Source organism: Narcine bancroftii, chromosome 1 (assembly GCF_036971445.1).
Source record: "Narcine bancroftii isolate sNarBan1 chromosome 1, sNarBan1.hap1, whole genome shotgun sequence".
In the NCBI taxonomy this organism is placed as follows: Eukaryota; Metazoa; Chordata; class Chondrichthyes; order Torpediniformes; family Narcinidae; genus Narcine; species Narcine bancroftii.
Window position 1 is genome coordinate 198,759,642 of NC_091469.1, and position 17,040 is coordinate 198,776,681.

Genomic DNA, 17,040 nt, shown 5'->3' on the forward strand with positions numbered 1-17,040 from the left:
AAAAGTGGTAAAAAAGGAAGAAAACCCAGATGATTATGATGGCTCTATTATTTGTCTTCTAAAGGTACAGAATTTCCTTGTTAAATGTATGATTCTACCAAAGTTGAATTTTCTATGCACTGTTTTCACCTTGTAAATATAGTTCTTTTAAAATAGTTTGAAAATATTTTAAAATGCATAATGTTTTCCTGGGCAAATCTTAAAAGCTCTCAGCTAATACCACGTACAGAGAGTTGAATACATACTGAAACGTTAAAATAAAGTATGTGTCTTTTAAAAAATGATAAGGTTGCCCCCTGCAGTAAGCAGGCAGGAATACAGACAGGCACAGGCAATGTATCACCTTGAACTTCTAATTATAGACATCTTTACCAAGAGGATAGTTTACTCTACACAACCCTATCCATCCATGCCCCTCAGAGTTTTGTTTACCTCAATCAGGTCCCCCAACCTTCCTGCTCGAAGCAAAGCAGACAACTCCACCACTCAGTCAGATCTAGCTCATCTCTACTTTTTTTTTCCCCAGTCTTGCTGCTGTGCAAAAAATGATTGAGCTCCTCTGCAGATAAAGTCAACAATTGACTACCTTCTACCATTCAGAGAGAGAATTAAAAAGTTTCCAAACACACTTTTTGAAGAAATTTTTAATGTAAAGTTTCAGTAAGGCAGGGATTTGTTTGCAGCTGAGTTATTTTGTCTGTATTTTGCATGCACATCCTCTAGGATTACCTACATTTACTTCAGACCTCAAAGCAGTCTTTTATTAATCTCCTTTATTTCTGACAAATAATAATGGACAGGATGTAAGAAACAAGTGAGGTTTATTTAATTGCAGGAAGAAAGCCATTAAAAAAAACCTGATTCTGAGCTGCAGACTTAAAAAGCCATTAATGCATGAAGACTTCAAAAGAATCCAGGAAAGCATTGAGTGGTATCTTTTCATCTCTTGGAAAGCTCAGATCTTGTCTTATTATTCAGAAGCTGCCATTTATATTTTCTGTGACAGTCTTGTACAGAGTGAAGGAGACTTTACTTTCGACAACCACTTGCATTGGTAAAACCACTCTGGACGACAGGCAAAAATAAAATGCATTGATAATAAAGTTCCATGAAAATCCATAGTGAATGACATTGTGCGTAAATCGGCAGGGAAATGGCACGACATTCAGAAGATGGAACTGTGGGGACAGAAAGCATGCAAGTTCTGATGAGTCTTTATAGTGTTCACATGAAGAATCTTTGTTAATGCGAGAAACCACCACGAAGAGCAGAGGGGACATTTCAAAATTAATTTACTAGATCCTTCCATATTAGTAGTTGAGACAAAAGTCATTAGTCAGAAGCATCAATGTGCTTTAGAATAAAGGCAAATAAAGAGAACAAAACAATTATGAATGTCATTCTTAACAATAAGTATGGATTAGCATACGATATTACTTTCATTGAGATGACCTGCTAATCATAGTTTCAGCAAAATTTTCAACATATCCAGTAATCAATAAACAACATTGCAAACATTAAACAATATGAGGTAGAGGGTTAAACCTGGTTCCTTGAGAAAATTTAAAGAAAAATTACTGTTTAAAACATGCACAGATGTCAAGGCAACAAGGACATAACATCTGAAATAAGGTGATTAATGTTTACCAGTTCCTGCAAGGTACACTTTCAGCTTTGAATAAAAGCAACCTATCCATTGGACACAAAGTTGAGAGGACAAAGATTAAAATTATTCCAGTAGTCTGCACAACAGTGAAGCTTCTTGTAATTTTTTTTGTTCATTGGTCAGCAGCAATTAAAAATACCTTTCACCAAATCTTCCATTTCACAACAGTTTCTTAGACCATCCAATTCTAGCACTCCTTCCCTAGCATGGAAGGCCATCAATTTAAAACAGAAATTGCAGGATGTTGTGAATGGTCTTGTCCTGCCACACTAACCATTTCTCTTTCCAGCTATCCTGACTGGTGTGTTGCATGTTTCCAGTATTTGCTGTTTTAAATTCAGATCTCTGGCACGTGTAGGTAGTTTTCCTTCCTCCCAGCTTATTTTCAGGTGCTCCATTCCAGGAATGATTCCACACTTTCTCAGATTTCTACCTCTTGTGGGAATTCCCCAGTCATTTTCAGCTTTCAGGTGGAATTGTTTAAAATGCCCCATTCTACAAAGCTTCATGTACTTTTTCTTTCAAATGACTAGACTACACGAGGCCCTGATCAAAATGAAACCATTTTTTAAAAAAAACAATGAAGCCACATAGATAAAAATGACTTTTTCGACAACAAAATATGGAAGCCAGTTTACCTCTTTCAATAAAATTAATATTGCAAAATGTAAAATGGGTGCCCAAATTGTTAACACTTTCCTTAGTTAAAATTAACCCGAAGGTAAATAAACAGTGGCATTTCTCCACTAAGTCATATAAAACCACTACTATAATTTTAAATTATGACAACACATTGGAATAAAGTAAAATCAGTTTTTAAAAAAGTATTAAACATATTGGGAATGACAGCATAAACATATGGGCTCGATATTCAGCTTCACTGACGAGTGCCATCTCACAGATACAATGTTTTTAATTATCTACTCACCAGGGTTGATAAAAGATGCAATATTCACAAACACGTTGGAGAAACTCAGAGGTTTCGCAGCATCCATATGAAGTAAAAGGTACCTGACATTTCTGATAGTGTAGGACCTCCAAGTTTCCCCAGCACATTGGTCTATTGTACTCAACCCTGGAATTCATGTTTAACTAGAATACTATTTTAAGTATTATTTAACCCTTCTTAAAAGATCTGTGTAGTAACAACCACAGATAAACATTAACCAACATCATCTTTAAAAACAGGTTGTACGATTTGCAGATCTTAGGCAGATTCTTTAAAATGGGCCTCAATTTGTTCCAGAGTTTTCCCCTTTGTTTCAGGTACGAAGAAAATTGTGAAGAGGAAATTCATGAAACAGAAACTTGAAAAGAGCCAGAACGTCCCATATTGAGTAATTGTCTCCTAGAAGAAGAATGAAAAGTTGGTGACCTTGCATTGAAACACAAATATCCAGGTAAACATATTAAAAACAATATTCCACTGCTTTGGTCCAACATGAAGAACACAGAATTCATAATGGCCACATCTTAATCTAGCCAAACATCACATTTTTTTCTCAACACAAATGATATCAGATTTGAAAATGCTCTTATGTTAACAGTCCTGCATCGTGAGCTATGGATTCAAGTTTAAAAACGTAGAGATTTGGATACAAAACATTAATTTCAACAATGTGGAAAATCATCTAGGTCTTTTCCTGTTCACGAAAAGCAGGACTCATCTAAACCAGCTTTGTGTTCATTCCACTCTCAACCATTGGAGTGAAAGGGCTCACATTGATTACTGTACACTGATCCCCCTTTTGGACTTTGTCAGGATAATTCTGCTCCATCTGTGTCACAGTCATAGTCTAAATATAGACCAAAGAGGTGGTGAAACTGACTAACCTGACACTATGGCAACATTTGACCAAGTGTGTCATCAAGGTGACCTGGTGAGGCAATTGTGACACCAATGGTGAAAACACTTCAAATGTTGTCATTTCACCCACAAGATGGTCATAGTTGTCAGAGGCAAATACAACAACTGAAGGACCTCAGGCAGTGTTCTCAGTCCAAATATCTTCAGCTGCTGACCTTCCTTCAGTCACGAGGTAGGAACTGGGATGTGACTGATGATTGCAAATTTCAGTTCCATACGCAACTTTTTAGCAAATGAAGCACCCCATGTCTGCATGCCGCAAGATAGCATTCAGGCTTGGGCTGATCAGCAGTATTTGCAGCAGAGATAGGTAGTGATCTCTACCAAGGAGAGAATCCAACCATTACCACCAAGATAACCCACAACACCAAAAACCTGTGGGTCACCACTGACAACATTGAACCAGTTATACAAAACCCATGTGTAAAAGCAGGTTGGAAACAGTAACTTGCAGAAAGTTACACTACAAGATCAAAGTTGGGATTGTGATGAAATACCCTTGTCTGTCTGTCTGATTTTCTATTGCTTAATTAGAGATCAGAATTATTGAGGATCCCTGCCATCCATCACACTTTGAACTACTAACATTAGGTAGGAAAGGAGCATTAAAATCAGGATTGTTGGCCTGGAAACCACTTTTCCATACAGGCTGAGAGACTGATAAACATCATCATGTGGATAGTCAGGGAAATCAACACTCTCCCAGTTGTGAAAAGTCCACCCAACTGTAGCTCCTGATAGATGTTAGGTAATTGGAGCTAAAGTTGAATAAATACTGGATCATTTGGGAAGCTAAGCGGGTGATACACAGGAGTTACAGGGATGTAATCACCCCTAGAAGGCAGGAGGAAGGAAAATGGGTGACAGGAGAGGGAAAGTGAATAGACAGGGAGTGAAGGGTACTGCTGTGCCCATTCCCCTCAGCAACAAGTATATCCCTTTGGATACTGCTGGAGGTGGTGAAAAAATCATCCATCTAGGCTAGGCAGCAGCCAGAGCAATAGCACTGTGACTGGCTCTGAGCTGTAGAAGGGAAGGGTGAAGTCAGGTAAAGCAATAGTCATAGTGGACTCAATGGACAGGGGAACAGAGAGGAGATTCGGTGGCTGCAAAAGAAATTTCAGAATAGTGTGTCATCCAGAGGTGTTCAGGTCCAGGCAGTCTCTGAGCAGATGCGAATATTCTTAAGGGAGAGGGTGAGCAGCCAGAAGTCATGGTGAATTTTCAGTACCAATGACACAGGCAGGTGTGGGGTTGAGTTGCTGCAAAGTAAGTTTAGGGAGTTAGAAAAGAGGCTGAAGAGCAGGACCTCCAAGGTAGTAATCTCTGGATTACTCCTGGTGGCATGAGATAGGTTATGTGAGAACAGGGAGATAGTGCAGACAAACATTTCAAATTCTTTAATTATTGGAACCTTTCCTGGGAAGGAGTGACCTGTATAAGTGGGACAGATGGTCCTGAACTTGAGGGGAACCAAAATCCTGGCAGAGAGGCTTTCTAATGTTATTAGGGGTGGGGGAAGGTTGAAACTAGATCACAGGGAGTGGGAACCAAAGTGAAGCAGCAGAGGAAGAGGTGGTTTGTGCACAGAAGGGACAGGGATGCGTTGAAATGCAACAGGGTCAAATGTAATAAATAAAAGGCTACGGTTTTTGTATTTAAATGCATGCAGCTTAAGAAATAAAGTAGATGGCATCATAGAACACCTGCAGATTGGCAGTTATGATGTAGTGGCTATCAGAGTTGTGGCTAAAAAATGAACGTCATTGGGAACTGAAGGTCCAAGGATAGTGTATCAAAAGGATAGGCAGGTAAGTTGAGGGGGTAGTGTGGCTGCTGGTAAGGAGCAACATTAAATTATTAGAAACAGGAGACAGAGGTGTTATGTACAATCCTCCAAACAGTAGCCATGAAGTGGCAAAAAATTTGCAACAGTAGATAGAAAAAGAGTGTCAAAAGGGCAATGGTATGATAGCCTAATCTTGCATTGTGCAATTTTTTTTCCTGTGACAAAAGTATGTGCACACTGAATACTGGCTTGAATGTAAACTTGCAATTGTTTCAAGATAATTTTGGCATAGCCTCTCATGGCTAATAAAACTGTACTGGCATGTTTTAATGTAGTACAAGTATGATTAACTACTTGTTTAACCAACTAACTAGTTAACAGAAACAGTTAGCCAAGAGATTATTTTCAATAAGTATAATTATTAATTACTACATTATTTTAGGTCACTAACCTTTTTTGCACTGATTGCAAAACAGTTTAGAGGGAACAATGGTCATGAGAAATTTTAACATGAAAGTAGATTGGGAAAAGGTTGGAACTGGATCTCAAGAGAGATTTTGTACAAATCCTATGAGATGGCTTTTTAGAGCAGCTTGATGATGAGCCCACCAGGGGATTGGGTGTTGTGTTATGCACCAGAGGTGATTAGAGAGCTTTGAGTAAAGGAACCATTAGGGGACAATAACCACAATATGATTGAATTCAATTTGAGATTTAACAAGGAGAAACTGAAGTCAGTTGTGTCGGTACTTTAGTGGAGTAAAAGGAATTACAATCGTAGGAGAGTGGAACAGGTCAAAGTAGATTGGAAAGGCACACCAGTAGGGAAGATGACAGAGCAGCAATGGATGGAATGAGGAAGGTGCAGGATAAATATCACAAAAAAAGGAAATATTAGAATGGAAAAATGTCACAACTGTGGCTGACTGGGGAAGTCAAAGCCAAGGTGAAAGCAAAAGAGGCTGTACAAGGCAGTAACAATTAGTGGGAAGATAGAGGATTGAGAAGTTTTAAAAAAAATCTTAGAAGGTAACCAAAAAAACTCGTTAAGGAGAGAAAAAAAATGAAGTATGGAAGTAGGCTAGTGTGATAGTACAGATTCCATCACCAATGTGTACATGTACAGATGGTAGTGTAGGATGACTGTGATTGGCTGAGAGTGTAGCCACACCTACTGGCAGGTCTTAAAGGATTGCTCCTAGCCAGACCAGGTCATTCTGGACTGGTCGACCTACTTGTGATTTGCTCCAGTCTTTTAGTTAATAAAAGCCTTGGTTTGGATCAACAAGTCTTTGGTTCTTTCGACGCGCTCTACAGCCCGGGTAAGAAACCTGCATAGGAGAAGGCCACTCCGATATAAAACCTACGACCCAAGGACCTCGCTGCCACGTCCCAGCTTGCTTGGCCACGGCACACGAACCATGGGTGTAAAGGGTGGGGCCAGTACTGCGCGCACTGCACTCCACCTAAAAGCTCCTTTGCGCAGGCCCGAGGACAGGTCCACGTCCTCCCCCTCAACGTCCTCCCCCTCCACGTCCTCCCCCTCCACGTCCTCCCCCTCCACGTCCTCCCCCTCCACGTCCTCCCCCTCCACGTCCTCCCCCTCCACGTCCTCCCCCTCCACGTCCTCCCCCTCCACGTCCTCCCCCTCAAAAGATGCTCACAAACTCAAGCTAGCATGCTGGAACATCAGAACCATGCTAGACAAGACCGACAGCCACCGACCTGAACGTCGGTCTGCCCTCATTGCACATGAACTCCTCAGACTTGACATCGACATAGCTGCTCTCAGTGAAGTCCGCCTGGCAGATGTAGGCAGCCTCCAAGAACGCGGCGCGGGCTACACACTCTACTGGTCTGGCAAGCCTTCGAATGAACGACGCCTATCTGGTGTAGGCTTCATGGTCAAGAGCTTCATTGCCTCCAAACTCGAAAACCTTCCGACAGGCCTCTCGGACCGAATCATGTCCATGCGACTCCCACTTCAAAACAAGCGTCACATCACCCTCATCAGTGTCTATGCTCCAACCCTCCAGGCGGAACCAGCAGAAAAGAACAAGTTCTACACCGACCTGCGCAACCTCATCCAACGTACCCCTACAGCCGACAAGGTTGTCATCCTGGGCGACTTCAACGCTCGTGTCGGCAAAGACTCAGAAACCTGGCCAGGAATCCTGGGCAAGCATGGCGTCGGCAAGTGCAACGACAATGGGCGCCTCCTGTTGGAGCTCTGCGCAGAACAGCGGCTTGTCATTACAAACACCCTTTTTCAGCAGAGGGACAGCCTTAAGACCACCTGGATGCATCCCCGATCCAAACACTGGCACCTCCTGGACTACATCCTGGTGCGAGAAAGTGACAAACAAGATGTGCTCCACACCAGGGTCATGCCTAGCGCGGAATGCCACACTGACCACCGGCTGGTTCGCTGCAAGCTCAACCTTCACTTCAAGCCAAAGCCCAGGAACAATAAAGCCCCCAGAAAGAGGTTCAATGTTGGAAAACTGCAGTCAGACGAAGCGAGAGGAAACTTCCAGGCAAACCTCAAAGCAAAGCTCGACGTTGCAACCCGCCTCACGGACCCGTCCCCTGAAACCCTCTGGGATCAGTTGAAGGCTACCATACTGCAATCCACTGAAGAGGTACTGGGCTTCTCCTCCAGGAAAAACAAGGACTGGTTTGACGAAAACAGCCAGGAAATCCAGGAGCTGCTGGCAAAGAAGCGAGCTGCCCACCAGGCTCACCTTACAAAGCCGTCCTGTCCAGAGAAGAAACAAGCCTTCCGTCGCGCATGCAGCCATCTTCAGCGCAAACTCCGGGAGATCCAAAATGAGTGGTGGACTAGCCTCGCCAAACGAACACAGCTCAGCGCGGACATTGGCGACTTCAGGGGTTTCTACGAGGCTCTAAAGGCTGTGTACGGCCCCTCACCCCAAGTCCAAAGCCCGCTGCGCAGCTCAGACGGCAAAGTCCTCCTCAGCGACAAGATCTCCATCCTCAACCGATGGTCAGAACACTTCCAATCTCTTTTCAGTACCAACCGCTCAGTCCAAGATTCCGCCCTGCTCCAGCTCTCTCAACAGCCCCTAAGGCTAGAGCTGGATGAGGTTCCCACCCTGGATGAGACATATAAGGCAATCGAACAACTGAAAAGTGGCAAAGCAGCAGGTATGGATGGAATCCCCCCAGAAGTCTGGAAGGCTGGCGGCAAAACTCTGCATGCCAAACTGCATGAGTTTTTCAAGCTTTGTTGGGACCAAGGTAAACTGCCTCAGGATCTTCGTGATGCCACCATCATCACCCTGTACAAAAACAAAGGCGAGAAATCAGACTGCTCAAACTACAGGGGAATCACGTTGCTCTCCATTGCAGGCAAAATCTTCGCTAGGATTCTACTAAATAGAATAATACCTAGTGTCGCTGAGAATATTCTCCCAGAATCACAGTGCGGCTTTCGCGCAAACAGAGGAACCACTGACATGGTCTTTGCCCTCAGACAGCTCCAAGAAAAGTGCAGAGAACAAAACAAAGGACTCTACATCACCTTTGTTGACCTCACCAAAGCCTTCGACACCGTGAGCAGGAAAGGGCTTTGGCAAATACTAGAGCGCATCGGATGTCCCCCAAAGTTCCTCAACATGATTATCCAACTGCACGAAAACCAACAAGGTCGGGTCAGATACAGCAATGAGCTCTCTGAACCCTTCTCCATTAACAATGGCGTGAAGCAAGGCTGTGTTCTCGCACCAACCCTCTTTTCAATCTTCTTCAGCATGATGCTGAACCAAGCCATGAAAGACCCCAACAATGAAGACGCTGTTTACATCCGGTACCGCACGGATGGCAGTCTCTTCAATCTGAGGCGCCTGCAAGCTCACACCAAGACACAAGAGAAACTTGTCCGTGAACTACTCTTTGCAGATGATGCCGCTTTAGTTGCCCATTCAGAGCCAGCTCTTCAGCGCTTGACGTCCTGCTTTGCGGAAACTGCCAAAATGTTTGGCCTGGAAGTCAGCCTGAAGAAAACTGAGGTCCTCCATCAGCCAGCTCCCCACCATGACTACCAGCCCCCCCACATCTCCATCGGGCACACAAAACTCAAAACGGTCAACCAGTTTACCTATCTCGGCTGCACCATTTCATCAGATGCAAGGATCGACAATGAGATAGACAACAGACTCGCCAAGGCAAATAGCGCCTTTGGAAGACTACACAAAAGAGTCTGGAAAAACAACCAACTGAAAAACCTCACAAAGATAAGCGTATACAGAGCCGTTGTCATACCCACACTCCTGTTCGGCTCCGAATCATGGGTCCTCTACCGGCACCACCTACGGCTCCTAGAACGCTTCCACCAGCGTTGTCTCCGCTCCATCCTCAACATCCATTGGAGCGCTCACACCCCTAACGTCGAGGTACTCGAGATGGCAGAGGTCGACAGCATCGAGTCCACGCTGCTGAAGATCCAGCTGCGCTGGATGGGTCACGTCTCCAGAATGGAGGACCATCGCCTTCCCAAGATCGTATTATATGGCGAGCTCTCCACTGGCCACCGTGACAGAGGTGCACCAAAGAAAAGGTACAAGGACTGCCTAAAGAAATCTCTTGGTGCCTGCCACATTGACCACCGCCAGTGGGCTGATAACGCCTCAAACCGTGCATCTTGGCGCCTCACAGTTTGGCGGGCAGCAGCCTCCTTTGAAGAAGACCGCAGAGCCCACCTCACTGACAAAAGGCAAAGGAGGAAAAACCCAACACCCAACCCCAACCAACCAATTTTCCCTTGCAACCGCTGCAATCGTGTCTGCCTGTCCCGCATCGGACTGGTCAGCCACAAACGAGCCTGCAGCTGACGTGGACTTTTTACCCCCTCCATAAATCTTCGTCCGCGAAGCCAAGCCAAAGAAAAACAGATAGCAAATAACATCGAAGAGGATACAAAAAGCTCCTTTAAGTTGTTATGAGCCCAGAGGACCCTTCATCTCCCTCATCCAGATGTAATTTAATCTAATTTGGAACACACCTTTTAATTTCCTCAATTAATATAATTTCTCTCAATCTGTCAAAATCATTATTTATTTCCTTTTGAGGAGCACCCAGAGCAAAATCCATACAAGATTGGTTCCATGTTTTCACCAAACCCCTAAATTGTTGTCTACACGCTTCTGGAACTAAAAGCTTTCAACACTGCTTGTTTAACAGTATCCTAATTTGCCTCTTGCTGTGCAGTCAAACTTAGAGGATGAAATTTGTGCTTTTCCCTTCAATACACTTTGGAGCACAAGAGACCATCTTTCTTTTGGCTATCTTGAGCTCTTAGCAACTTTTTCAAAAAGCTGAAAACATGTATCTATAGCTCCCTCATCAAAAGGAGGAACTAGATTTACCTCTCTCCTCGCCAAAAACCTTTCCCTCAATTCTCTTACCACCCCTCCATTCTCTAATTGAAACCGTCTGTCCCTTTCAATTTCCTTGCTCCATCTTTCAGTTACCCTCTAACTCACATTTCCTGTTTTTCAGCTTCCTCTGCCACATATATTCTCCATTTCTCCGACTTATTTTGTTGTTTCTGCAACTCAAAGTTCTGTATTTCTCTCTCTCTTCTTCCATCCTCAATTTTTACATTTCCAATTGCAATTCAACAGATCTATCCTCTGGAAAATTTTCTAAGTCTTTATCAACAAATTTTCTTTCACATATAATATTTCACTATAATCATCTGTATTTATATTTTCCTCATCCAATGCTTGACTTCAGTCAGCTTTAATGTTTTAGAAATAATCATCAGTTCATCTTTTCTCTTGCTCTGCAGGTGATGGTTGTGACAAAAATGCACTAACATCCATCGCTGCTGTTTTCCACACACAAGCTTTAAATTAGCTTGGAAAAACCAATTAACTAATAAAAATCACAAAAACTCCAAAAGTTTAAGATCCTAAAACTCCAATTTTCAATCCAAAACGACAATCCCCCAAATGTTATGGGCCCAGAGGACCCCAAAACCCAGCAGTAATAGAAATTCACTAAGACAAATGATTAATTAAAGAAAAGTTGCTTTTAATTATCTTCAATCATAAAAACAGGATCCAGCTTTAACTTATTACTATTAACTTTACCTAACTTAACCCCCTTCTAATTCTAAACATATGTGTATGTAATGTGCGTACAAGTTCAGAAAAGTTTGTTGATTCACAGTCCAATCTTACTTCTCACTCCTCCAAGTTCACCGGTATCAGGCAATTCTTATACTGTGCACAGAATTTAACATTTATGAATGTCACCAGGCTTTGATGCTTGAAAAGTAAATGGTTACCACTCAGAAAGGTTTTTGTTTGCTTTCAGAGAGAGATTTGTTGATTATTGGACACCCACAACTGATTCCTTCCAATCAGCCACATCAGTGTCTTTCCAAAGAAACTTGCCCCATCAGGGTTTTCCAGATGATAACCTCTTTCTTTCAGGTCACCACAGAGTTCCTTTTCTGTTTCTCTTATTTCAAGAAACATTTTTCAGCCAGCCATCTCCTCTGGTATGGACAAGGGCTTTGACCAGGCTGAACGAAGAACTCGCAACCCATCTTCAAATGGGGTTTTTCCACAAGCTTGCCAGCTTGTCATATTCCAGTCCCAGCTGCTGCTGCTGATCTATAGAACTGAATCCTTTCTTTCTCTCTCAGAGAAAACCACATGACCCTCTTAGAACAGCCAACTGCACTAAGACAGATTGCGGCTCCGGACCTATTATTCTGAGTTCGTTCATATGTTTCTTTCCAAAACAATAATCTATTTACTCCACAGCATGTCCAATTAACACCTACTTATCAAGTCTTTATAGGCATTCTTCAAAGTTTGTGCAAAGGCACTTGGAGCCTGAACTGTGTGGCTTGAGCAGAGCTCCAGCATTTTAAATGAGATCTGTTTTGAAGAGTTTTTATGTGACCTACACTAAAAATCTGCCTCAATCTATCTCCTAAAACATAGCTATACATAATATAAATATAACATAATCCGTCACAAAGTAAATGAAGAATAAAAATGAGGCAAGATATAGGACTACTAGAAAATGACACTGAAAAAGTAATGTGAGAGGGAGATGGGAGAGGAACTAAAGGAGTATTTTGCATCAATCTTCACTGTGGAATACACTATCAGTGTGCCGGATGTCGAAAGGGAAGTGAGTGCAGTTACTATTTCAAGGGGAAAGGTGCTCATAAACCTGAGCTGGATAAGTCTTCCAGATTAGATGGATTGCACCCTTGAGTTCTGAAAGAGGTGGCGGTAGAGATTGTAGAGGCATTAATAATGATCTTTCAGGGATCAATCGATTCTGATATGATCCCATAAGATTGGAAAATTGAAAATGTCACCCCACTATTCAAGAAAGGAGTGAGGCAGCAGAAAGGAAATTATAGACCGGTAAACCTGATATCATTAGTTGGTAAGAGGTTGGAGTCTATTGTAAAGGATTAGATTATGGAGCACCTGGAGGAACATGACAGAATACACCAAAACCAGCTTCATTTCCTGAAGGGAAAATCTTGCTTGACTGGAATTCTTTGACAAGCAGGCTAGATAAGGGAGATCTAGTGGATGTTGTGTATTTGGATTTTCAGAAAGCATTTGACAAGGTGTAGCACATGATGCTACTTAACAAGATTAAGAGCCATAGAACAGGAAACATACTAGCATGGGTAGAGCATTGGCTTATGGGGAATAAGCAGAGTTGTAATACAAGGATCTTATTCTAATTGACTGCCAGCTGCTCGTGGTGTTCCACAGGGGTTGGTGTTGGGGCTGCTTCTTTTTATGCTGTATGTTAATCAGTTGTATTATGAAATGCATGGCTTTGTGACCAAGTTTGCAAATGATATGAAAGTAGGTGAAGGAGCAGGTCATGTGGCAGAAACAGAGGCTCCTGTTATGAGGTATATTTACATTTTATATTAATATGTCTTTAAAAGAGATAGATAGTGGGGGGGGGGGGAAGGTTTAGTGTGTAGTCACTTCACAAAACACATCTCATTTAAAATGCAAGAGCTTTGCTGAATTAGGGACTTCATGTCCACAGTGACTTTGCAGAAACTTTGAAGAATGCCTATGGAGACTTCACAAGGTGTTAATTGGACTGATGCTGTGGAGTAAATGGACTGTTGTTTTGAAAGCAACAGATGGCCAGGCAGAAACTGATTCCAATGCCATAATTTATCTGTTGCAGTTTGCTGTTCTAAGAGGGGTCATGTGGTTTTGTAAGCAGAGGGAGAACAATGAAAAAACAGGTTTGAGAGAGAGAACAGACTTCTGCAGTGGCTTTTGGAAATTTGTAGAAAACCCCACTTTGAAGACTGGTTGTGAGTTCGGAATTCAGCCTGTTGAAAACCCTTGTAGTCCCTATTAGAGGAAATGACTGGCTAGAGTGTTTCACCTGAAATAAGGGAAACAAGAGGAACTCTGTGGTGACCTGGAAGAAGAAGTTATCAGTTGGAAAACTCATGATGGGGTAAGTTCCTTCGGCAAGACACTGAAGTACTGATCGTAGGAAATCAATTTGTTTGTGTCCAACGAACAACAAATTTCTCTCTGAAACTAACAAGAACCTTCCTGAGCAGTAACCATTTACTTTTTCACCAGATCCTGGTGAAAATTCATAAATATTAAATTCTGTGCACAGTATAAGAATTTAATGATACTGGTTAACTTGGAGGAGTGAGAAGTGAGATTGGACTGTAAATCAATGAACTTTCCTGAACATAGACACATTACATATACGTGCGCTTAGAATTAGAAGGGGGTCAAGATAAAGGTAAGTTAAAGTTTGATCCTGTTTTTAGGTTTAAAGAAAATTAAAAGCAATTTTTGTGTAAATAACCATTTGTCTTAGTGAATTTCTATTGCTGCTGGGTTTTGGAGTCCTCTGGATCTGTAACACTGTAGAATGACTTAGGACAAATTAGGAAAATGGGCAAAGAAACAGAAAATGAAATGTAATGTCGGAAAGTGTACAGCCATGCATTTTGGTAGAAAAAATAAACAGGCAAACTACTTTTTTTTAAATGGGGAGAAAATGGAAAATACCTATATGCAAAGGGACATGGGAGTCCTCATGCAGGATAGCCTGAAGGTAAACTTGCATATTGGGATGGTTTTGAAGAAGGCAAGCACAATGTGGCATTCATTTCAATATGAATAGAATACAAGAGCAGGGATGTGATATTGAGGCTTTATAAGGCACTGGTGTGACTGCACCTGGAGTAAAATGAACAGTTTTTGAGCTCCTCATTTAAGAAAATATGTGCAGATATTGTAGAAGATTGAAAGATTTACTAGGATGATTTTGGGAATGAAAGGGTTATATGATGAGCTTTTGGCCAGTATTCGTTGGAATTTAGGAGAATGAAGGGAAGACCTCATTGAAGCATTTTGAATGTTGAAAGGCATGGACAGAGTAGATGCAGAAAAGTTGTTTGCCAATGGTGAAGGGGTTTAGGACAAGAGAACACAACTTCAGGACTGAAGGGATCCATTTTGAAGAAAAATGCGTAGGAATTTCTTGCCACTGGTGGTTATGGAGACCAGGTCATTGGGTGTATTTTTAATGGTGATTGATAGATTCTTGATTAGCCAAGGCATCAAGGTTATAGGGAGAAGGCCAGGCAGTCGGGCTGAGTGGGAAAATGGATCAGTTCATGATTAAATGGCAGGGCAGACTTTAGGGTTGGATCACCTATTTCTGCTCCTATGTCTTATGGTCTTTTATTAATTAAATTATTCCAGAATATTTGCACATATTTATTTTATATTATATTTTTAATGTATGTTATTATGTGCTGCGTGAGAAATGTATTGTGTGTATGCATGTGCATCATGGTCCAGAGAAACACTTTCGTCTGGTTGTACATGCACAGTCAAATAATAATAGACTTAACTGCAACTTCTTCATTTTCTAAACTCAACTGCAAGTTAAAACAATCTATATGATTGGCATCCAACAACTACCTTGAACAGTCATTCTCTGCTCTGCTGACAACAGCTGCATATCTCTTCTTCTCTCTTTGGCTTGGCTTCGCGGACGAAGATTTATGGAGGGGGTAAAAGTCCACGTCAGCTGCAGGCTCGTTTGTGGCTGACAAGTCCGATGCGGGACAGGCAGACACGGTTGCAGCGGTTGCAGGGGAAAATTGGTGGGTTGGGGTTGGGTGTTGGGTTTTTCCTCCTTTGCCTTTTGTCAGTGAGGTAGGCTCTGCGGTCTTCTTCAAAGGAGGTTGCTGCCCGCCGAACTGTGAGGCACCAAGATGCACGGTTTGAGGCGATATCAGCCCACTGGCGGTGGTCAATGTGGCAGGCACCAAGAGATTTCTTTAGGCATATATGCCACTTATAAAATGCATTGCCTTAGGTAAGTATCTGTGTTACTCTGATACCACCTCTGCCCCCAAGAGAAACAAGGGCAGCAGGTTCATGACATTATCATTCTCTCAGAGAACACACCATTCTGATTTGAAAATGTATTGCCGACTCTTCATTGTCGCCAAGTCTAAATCCTGGAATTTGTTTCCCAATAGCAGCATGGGAACACCCTTACCAGGTCAGCAGTAGTTCAGAACAGCAGCTCAACACCTCCAAGGGCAATTAGGGATCAGGAAAAAACCTACACAAAATGCTGGCCTTAAAATGAAGTCCATGGCTTTAAAATGATAAGAGAAATGTTGTCGATTTGACTTCATGGTTAAAATAGAATAAAAAACTTAGCAAGTTAATTGCATACACATCAGAAATGTACTTACAAGAAGATCATGGAACTCCTTAGTTACTAGAAATGCAGTTGACCAGTTTGTTAGAACACAGACTCCACTTGCTATGCCTCTCACCCTCACTGGAAATATCTCTGACATCACTAGCCAAGGAATTGGACCACACCCAATGGCAAAACCTGAGACAATTTAACTTCATTAATAATTTTGCTTTTGAAAAATAATAAGTTTTACTTTAAATCATTTTAAATATGAATATCAGATTTCACATTTCATTGTCATATATGACATCACATACAAATATAAGCTTTTTCCTGTGGGTCTATTTTATAAATTGTGGTGGTTCGCCCACGCAGCAAGCGAACAGGCTCCAGCAGTCGTGGGCAAATCTGCAGCCAGTCACGACTGGGAGGACTCAGTGCAGGGGAGATTTTGGCCCGGAAGCCAACATCATTACTGCCCCACAAAGTGAGGGGGTTGCTGGGAGAGGGTACTTAGCATGCACTGATTCAAACAGTAAATAATTCAACAGGATCCTGCTCGACTCAGTGTGTTGCCTTCACTCGCTACTTATCAGCACGAACACAAGATTATAAAATATATTTTAGCCCAAAGATATTCATTATCTGTAATTGGTATTGAACTTGCTTACCTGTAACATCTATTTCCACCATGAATTGTCTTCCAGGTGAATGGGTGAATCACCCTCCCCCCCCATCCCATTATCAATTGCACTATTTTAAGTGCTTGTCTAACATTCAGCAAGAGACTCACAAATGTACAATTGACCCCATGTCCTTTGTATCAATCAATTCCATTGAAACTCTTAATACAGTAAAATCCCCATTATCCTGCATTCAATGAACCAGAAAAAACTCCAGAGGAACACAAACAAGTCTGGGCGGATGGTCTGTGAGGTAGCACTGAGACTTCATTGGACATGTGCAGGTTTTTCCCATGAAAAAGCAGTG

General features: G+C 42.1%; 1 protein-coding gene and 1 long non-coding RNA gene across 6 annotated transcripts in view; one reads left to right on the plus strand and one right to left on the minus strand.

Annotated features, from left to right (window-relative positions):
• Nucleotides 1-804: 804 nt before the first annotated feature.
• Nucleotides 805-17,040, minus strand: part of slc2a8 (solute carrier family 2 member 8) — a 63,923-nt gene continuing 47,687 nt past the window's right edge. The window contains exons 9-10 of one of the 3 annotated variants that reach the window (XM_069887875.1): nucleotides 16,103-16,248; nucleotides 805-1,178 (exon numbers count right to left, since the gene is read on the minus strand). In XM_069887875.1, coding sequence (XP_069743976.1) covers nucleotides 975-1,178; nucleotides 16,103-16,248 — 350 coding nt within the window. In that variant the 3' untranslated portion in view covers nucleotides 805-974. Of the gene's footprint in view, nucleotides 1,179-2,822; nucleotides 3,015-16,102; nucleotides 16,249-17,040 lie in introns of those variants that run through there. The other 2 variants (XM_069887884.1, XM_069887890.1) reach the window with 2 other exon arrangements.
• The window catches only part of LOC138737220 (uncharacterized), a 31,168-nt gene continuing 17,701 nt past the window's right edge, over nucleotides 3,574-17,040 (plus strand). For all 3 annotated transcript variants that reach the window (XR_011340844.1, XR_011340842.1, XR_011340843.1), the window contains exon 1: nucleotides 3,574-3,705. This is a non-coding gene — a long non-coding RNA (uncharacterized lncRNA). The remainder of the gene's footprint in view (nucleotides 3,706-17,040) is intronic.